Source organism: Cryptomeria japonica, chromosome 7 (assembly GCF_030272615.1).
Source record: "Cryptomeria japonica chromosome 7, Sugi_1.0, whole genome shotgun sequence".
Lineage (NCBI taxonomy): Eukaryota > Viridiplantae > Streptophyta > Pinopsida > Cupressales > Cupressaceae > Cryptomeria > Cryptomeria japonica.
This window is the reverse complement of record NC_081411.1, coordinates 797,541,222-797,548,455: the sequence shown is the minus strand read 5'-3', so window position 1 is coordinate 797,548,455 and position 7,234 is coordinate 797,541,222. Positions and strand designations below refer to the sequence as shown.

Sequence of the window (7,234 nt, the reverse complement as noted above, 5' to 3'; positions counted from 1 at the left end):
TAAAAAAGGCCATTCACGCTTACTCATAGGAATTGTCGTTTTCTGAGAACTCTCTTCGACTTTCAATACCTGGCAAACATATCATGCAGACATTCAGTTCGACTTACAAGATATTAATTAAAGACATTGTCTAAATCAGAATACCATGTCGCCATACTGGTAAATTTATCCAACAGAAACACCAGGATTTATTCAAACTTATATAATAACCCCCGGAAAGCGAGCCGTTAACAGCGGATCTAAAACATTCTCTCCATCACAAGGAGTTTGCTTTTCTTGTTATTTTTGTTAAAGATTCACAGTAGTGTGTAGCCAATTAGATTGACGTTGAGAATTGCCTAGCTCAATGTGATACACTATATAAGAACCTTTCCTCCATTGCATGTACAAACAACTACTTTCGAGAGACCAATTATCCAGATAATTTTAGGACGGACTTCATACTAGACGAGAAAGAAGAATGGCATCTATATTGGCACGTTCGGTTGCTTTGGCAGTACTGGCATTAACATTTTGGTGTATGCTTTTCCCAGTTTGCGCACGCCATGGCCACGGTCATTTCCACGCGAAGCAGCAGTGGCAAGATGCCCACGCCACTTTCTATGGAGGCTACGATGAGTCTGGAACTATGGGTATATTTACATTATATGCATGTGCAATCTCATTGAAATTCAATGCATTTCGTTATAAATTTTTTTAAATCCGGTTTGTATTGAATGCAAAGGAGGTGCATGTGGGTACGGCAACCTGCCCCCGCAAGGGTACCGCATATACACGGCTGCTCTGAGCACCGCACTGTTCAATGATGGGCTGAGCTGCGGAGGATGTTACAAATTGCAATGCAAGGCGGAGGAGGATCCGCAGTGGTGTCTGCCAGGGAAGACAGTCACCGTCACCGCCACCAACTTCTGCCCGCCCAACTTTGCCCACGCCAACGATGCGGGCGGGTGGTGCAATCCTCCTCTCTCACACTTCGATTTGGTGGTGCCTGCGTTCGAGCAGATTGCGTTATACAAGGGCGGCGTTGTACCCGTCCGCTACAGGCGGGTGGAATGCGTGAAGAAGGGAGGAATGAGGTTGACCATATTGGGGTCGCAGTATTACCAGATGGTGCTGGTCACCAATGTTGGAGGAGCCGGAGACGTGGTGGCCGTTTACGTGAAGGCCAAGCACCCGCAAATCCCTGGTAATTCCGGCTGGCAAAGTCTGAAGCGGAATTGGGGCCAAAATTGGCAGAGCCATTTGAACATGATGGGGCAGACGTTGTCTTTCAGAGTGACCACCAGCGATGGGAGGAGCGTCATTTCCCGCGGGGTGGTTCCCAACTCGTGGCAGTTCGGCCAGACTTTCGAGGGACGACAATTCTAACCGCAACTCCGGCGGAGTTCTCCAGATTTTAGTACCGTCAAATGCAGTGCTTCACTGTTCAGCTGTGCATATTACAAGGCGAAGATGATGCTGCGGAGGTGCTTCATGAGTGGCGCCCGCTCGTCCTTGCTATTTTCTTTTCTTTTCCCTGTTTCAGACTTGTTTGCCTTCTTGGACTAGGCGACATATTCCATTTCCATTGAGAAATGGGTGGTTATTATTTTTTGAGTCAGGTTATCACTGGTTATATGTATATATGTATAGGGTGGATGCAGGTGTGGATTTTTTCATCACATGTATTATTGTGCCTTAATCATTTTTACGTAAACCTCTATTCAAATTAGCTTCAAAGGTTTAAGAAAATAATCAAACACGGTATGAAAAAACCTACAAATTTAGTTTATGATTATGATGTAATAGGTTCGTTAAACTGCAAATTCAAATATTCTTTTGTTTAAGCTTTTCTATCATTTCATTTATTAAGTGATAGTATAGATAAATAACTTTAATTAAGAAAACACAACGTTAAATTGTACAAACATGTAGAGAGAGAGTTCATGATAGTTGTCAAATAAGGACATGAATTTACAATTTTAAAATTAAAAAAAAAAAAGGGTCAATTTGGGGGCACTCAATATTAACCAAGGATAAAAAGTGCTATTTCAAGGCACTAAATGACTGTTTGGATATGGGTGCAATATAGGCTAATAAATGATGTGTAAATGATAAATATCTGAAAATGTGTTTTGAAATAGGGTGAAATGCATGGATGTAATAGTATATAAAAGTGACATGAATTGGGATTAACAGTAGGCCATGAGCCAAACCTAGAACAAGAGTCTAACATTTGCTAATATGTAATAGTACATTAAGACATTTCATCAAAATTTGTCCAAAACTGAATGGGAATTGATATTAGTCTGCAATTACTATAAAAAATTAGCACTCTCTTTGAGATGGGTGTGAATGTAAATCAAGCATTCGTTTCTGATAATTCTCAACCAACATGGAAAGTAAATAGTTAGACATTTCAAAAAGATATTTCACCTATGTAAATTAATGAACTAATTGGATGTGCGATTATTACAATTTGAACAATGCACTTTAATATTAGTTAAGCAATATGTAATGTGGTGGACAATTGAAACTCTTTAGGGTTATTAGAGTTTATAGAGCTCATGATTTATTATATTGGTGGGTCCAACTTAATAAAGGAGAAAGCATGAGGAATGAAATAGCCCATTTTCAACCCTAGCAATTGAATAATAGACTATATTTTTTACCTCCAAGAGTTTTTGTTATGCAAGTTCTTAAAACCCTAGATTCAAGGCAGGTAGGTGAGAAGATCCAGTGCAAAGGGGTTGATAAGGACGTAAAATAAATTCTTTAACTCTTATAGACTAATATATTTCTTCACACAACATCATGTACATGAGATAATTATTTAAAACCTAGAGATCTTAATGGTTTATTCCAATTGGATTTTCATGAAAATAATCAAGCTATTGAAAACACAACAAAGTATAGTTCAAAGTTTAAGGTTTGTATGACTACATAAAAGGCAAATAAAACATTACAAAGTCATAAATGGTAGCATGACAAATCTTTGGAATTCAAATCAATGTTGAAGATGAGTTCCCCAAGCCAAAGGCTTGTTAGACCACTTATATTTTGTAGAAGTGGAAGTCATTATAGAGTGAAAAATGATTATGGCTACCTCATACATAGCACTTGATATTATATAAATTTACGTTACTATTTTACATTCGTGGACTCCTAAATTCCCTTATAAATGAATAGGTTTGAAGTTGTAAGATATGAAGGAGAGTCCTTAAAAATTCAAGGTTTCTAGTCAATGAATTTGTAAAGAATATGACCATCTAGACAAAGTTAAGGAGTTTATGCCATCAAAGTAGTAGTGTTTAGAATATTGCTATGATCTTCAAGAGTTTTATAAGTCATTGAGAACTCTATTCTAATAATAAAATTAGTTTAAAGCTATTTCTAAGCATAGGAAATACGTATGTAGAGCTTTGGAATAGTAACATTGCAATATTAAGCATCAAAGGTTGTCTAACTTCACAAAAGTGTTGTGTTTTGTAGTTGTAACAAGTAAAAGATCAATATGAGCTGTAAAAAGTGTAGGGGTTAGTCATGTTAAAACCCAGTAGTTAATATATCTATACTATTTATATTTATGAAATAAGAAAGGTATTTGTTACATACAATCATAACTCTTTTAATTGTTTTAGTTAGATAAAAGGCAAGATAGGATCGTTAGTGATACATAACTACCATATAAGTGCACAAGGGTAAACTCACAAGCAGTAAGATCACCAAAAAAATAAAAACCCAAAATGTCAGACCATTTTTGAAAAGGATACTTTTGATTGGAGTATAAACTACCAAGAAAGAGTTCCCTAGCAAGAAAAATCACCTAATAACAATAGAGGGGTTTAGGAGAACCTTGAACCATCTACAAACAAAAATCCATTGCATTGGAACAATGTAATCAAGGGAGAGAAGAACAAACATCAAGATTTGAAAGGCATCCCAAATCCTTTTACCAGAAGAACCATTAGAAATAACAATGTTCATAGAAAGGGAGAAAGGCAACAAGCCCAATCCCATCCAAAAGATAACCATTGTAGACACCATAACATGGACCACCACAAAAGATCCACACCATATCACCTCTATAGATCTAGCGAGTTTTGAAAGGATTCTTCCAATCATTTTCCTAAAGGACCTTCCAAGAAAGAGGTGATTTTATCAAAATGGAAGGGACTACCAAGGTCACCAAAAATAATTGGTTTGGGAAGGCTCCCAAAAACCACAACCTTATGAACACAAAATCACTACAAGAAAACCGTATAGATAGTGCATTGTGGACCCCCTCAATAGGTCCATTGTGAGTAGTTTTTTTTTGATGAATAAGCCTGTAATCTATATTAATAAAGAGATTAAATACAAATTCAAAAAAAAAGGGTTGGGTGGTAAGAAAGCACACCCCGAAAGTCACATGGGCATAGACCAGAAAATCAAAGAGTCATGGGCCAAGCCCAGAATTCTACGATAAAAAATAATAAAAAAAGCCCATCAAGCGGCCAAGGCAGTGCCAGCAGAGCTAGGAGGGTCTCTGTCATCTTTCTTACCCCATACATCAGTGGGGTCAAGATTGATGTCAGGAGGAGCCCAACCATCATTATCTTCTTTTGCTTTGATTTATTCCTCCCGTTGGGGCAAGATCAAAAGGGCCAGCCGTGGAAAGACTTTATCTGAATCTGGCCAACCCAAACCAGAAACAGTACCAGGAGCAGGAGCACCATCAGAGGGCCAACCACCCCCACTCCCCGACAGCCCACCAGAACACCACCCCTGGCTAGCCTGCGGTGGAGGAGAGCGAGGGCACCGAGAGTGGTGGGAGTCGCGCCGAGGTGGAGGCTGATAGCGGTGGCGCGTGGAGCCACCCCACTGCCGGCCCCGAGAGGGCGACCGGTTTCAGGAGGAGGAGAGCGAGTCGAGGACCCAGACCACAGTGCACGGGGCATTGCCCCAATGGTCTAGGAGGACTTGGAGGTGAGCCACTTCAAGCACCACTTTATTGGCTTGCACCTGTATCTAAAATAATACATTAGAGCAAATAGTAGCTTTAGAATACATAGAAATCCGACAATCCATATGAGAATAAGAAAATATGCAAGCATTTCTATCTTTCCAAATAGTAAAGAGGATTTCCACCCTGAAAGTGTGCCAAAGCTAGGTATATTTAGTTGGGAATCTGGGCAAATCCCCCAGAAGAATCATGTGCTAGCAAAACGGCTCTAGCCGAAATGGCCGAAAAAAATAATGTATCCAGTTCCAATACTGTTGGGCCCTTGGGCAAAACCAAAAGAGATGCTTAAAAGTCTTAGACTGCCCACAAAACGGGCACCGAGGGTCCGGAACCCCCAACAGAACAAGCCGAGAGCCCACATGCAAGCCTTGGAAAAGAATACCCCAAGCAAAATGGGCGAGCTTCGGCTCAACACTTGTAGACCAAGTGTTGGCAAATCTTTTACGTGAAACAGGCTCAGGAGATTGAAGTAACCACCTCTGATTCAGACTCTAGATCATGGGAAAGTGAGGCAACAACCACCTGTAACCAAGCCGAGCCTTGTTGTTTCTGAAAGGACTATCTGGGTACCATTTCCAATCTTTTCACCAAGGCTTGGGCACACAAATACCAATTTTATGAAGCATCTCATCTGGGATAGCACTCACTAGACCATCAAAAGTAGTCTGGTCATGGTTTTGAAAACTATACAAAGCACAAAACTCGTCCCACTTCATGATGGACATGGTAGGTCTGAGAAAAAGTTGATGAAGAGTATGAATACCCTTCTTATGAAATTTGAGAGCTTTGAGCTAGGGCACTTTGGCTAAGGGCTCGCCATTTCTGGCAAACAGGGGCGACCACCACACATTATGTTGGTTCAATGAGAACCCGTCCTGAAAGCCAGAGCTAGACCATCGGAGCCAGGGTTTGACAGACTCCCAGGCACGCCAAATGAGTTTGGCAACAAACGTACCAACTATCTGAACTGCCTCTTTCATAACCAGAAGGGTCTAGAGATCAATTCCTTTCCAGGACAATCTGTTGACAAGGAAACTGGACTGAATGCAGTGGCGAAGGAGAATTTTCCAAGCCTCATCACCTGTAAGGGTGCGAATAACCCATTTGACACATAAAGCAATTCCCTACCTCTGGGTGGACAACAGACCCAAGCCTCTAGAGTCCCTGGGGAGACAACAAATATCTCAGGCGACACGATGGAATCCATGATAAGTATTAGAGGAAGCCCAAATAAAAACACGAAGTAATTTTTCAAGCTTGTTATAAGCAGCTTTAGAAGGCGCCCAGCAAGAGGAATAATAAACATGAGTAGCGGCCAAAACTTTAGAACAAATCTGGAACTTCCCCGCCAAAGATAGAGGCTTGGTGATCCAACAAGCTAGCTTTTTCTCCACCCGAGCAAGCACAACCTGCCAAAGCTCCGCTGGGGAGGCTTGAAAAGCAAAAGGAATGCCCAAAAAGTGGAAAGTTTCACCTAGCCCAATCCACTTCCAGCCAACAGGTTGCAGCCAAGCAGGACAAGGCAGAACATACTACCAGTAACAAAGTGTCTTTTGCCACTGAATGGCAGAGCCCGAAGTAAGAAAGAATATATTCAGGCATTGGAGCGCCTTGTGAATAGTCTCCTCTTCCTCCAAGAGAGTGAGAAAAGAGTCATCCACAAAGTGCCCATTGAGTAACTGCAACTGAGAATTAGGTAATGAAATGCCTTTAACACGCTGCAAAGATGTAGCATTAGCCTACAGATAACCAAACCCTTTAGCGGCAAGCAAATACAATGAGCGAGCTAAAGGGTAACCCTGCCGAATAGAGAAGAAGAGGCCAAAAGCCGAAGACTATCGACCATTGATGGTGATATAGGACGAGGCATCCGCAAAGAGCATATGAATAGACTCGATAAAATTGAGTCCAAAACCCAAAGCTTGCAACATGGCAAGAATGAAAGGCCATTCAATACGATCATAGGCTTTAGCAAAATCAATTTTGATGAAAACAACCTTCTAGTTGGAGCGCCGGGCCCACTCCATGCCTTCCTAGATGGTGATGATGTTATCTAGAATATACCTGGATTTGATAAATCCAATCTATTCCAGACGCACAATGAGAGGCAAAAGATGATGGATTTTTAAAGCAAGAGCTTTAGCAATAATTTTTTAAGAAACATTGAGGAGCGTGATAGGCGGCCAATTGCAAATATCCTCAGGATCACCAGCTTTAGGTATGAACTTAAAATTTCCTTTATTTATCAGC

General features: G+C 40.8%; 1 protein-coding gene across 1 annotated transcript; it reads left to right on the top strand.

Moving 5' to 3' along the window:
* The first annotated feature begins 460 nt into the window (after positions 1-460).
* Positions 461-1,368, top strand: LOC131057424 (expansin-A15-like). The gene is made up of 2 exons (XM_057991606.2): positions 461-632; positions 725-1,368. Exons 1-2 carry the CDS (start codon positions 461-463, stop codon positions 1,366-1,368), a joined length of 816 nt encoding a protein of 271 aa, XP_057847589.2.
* Positions 1,369-7,234: the final 5,866 nt, after the last annotated feature.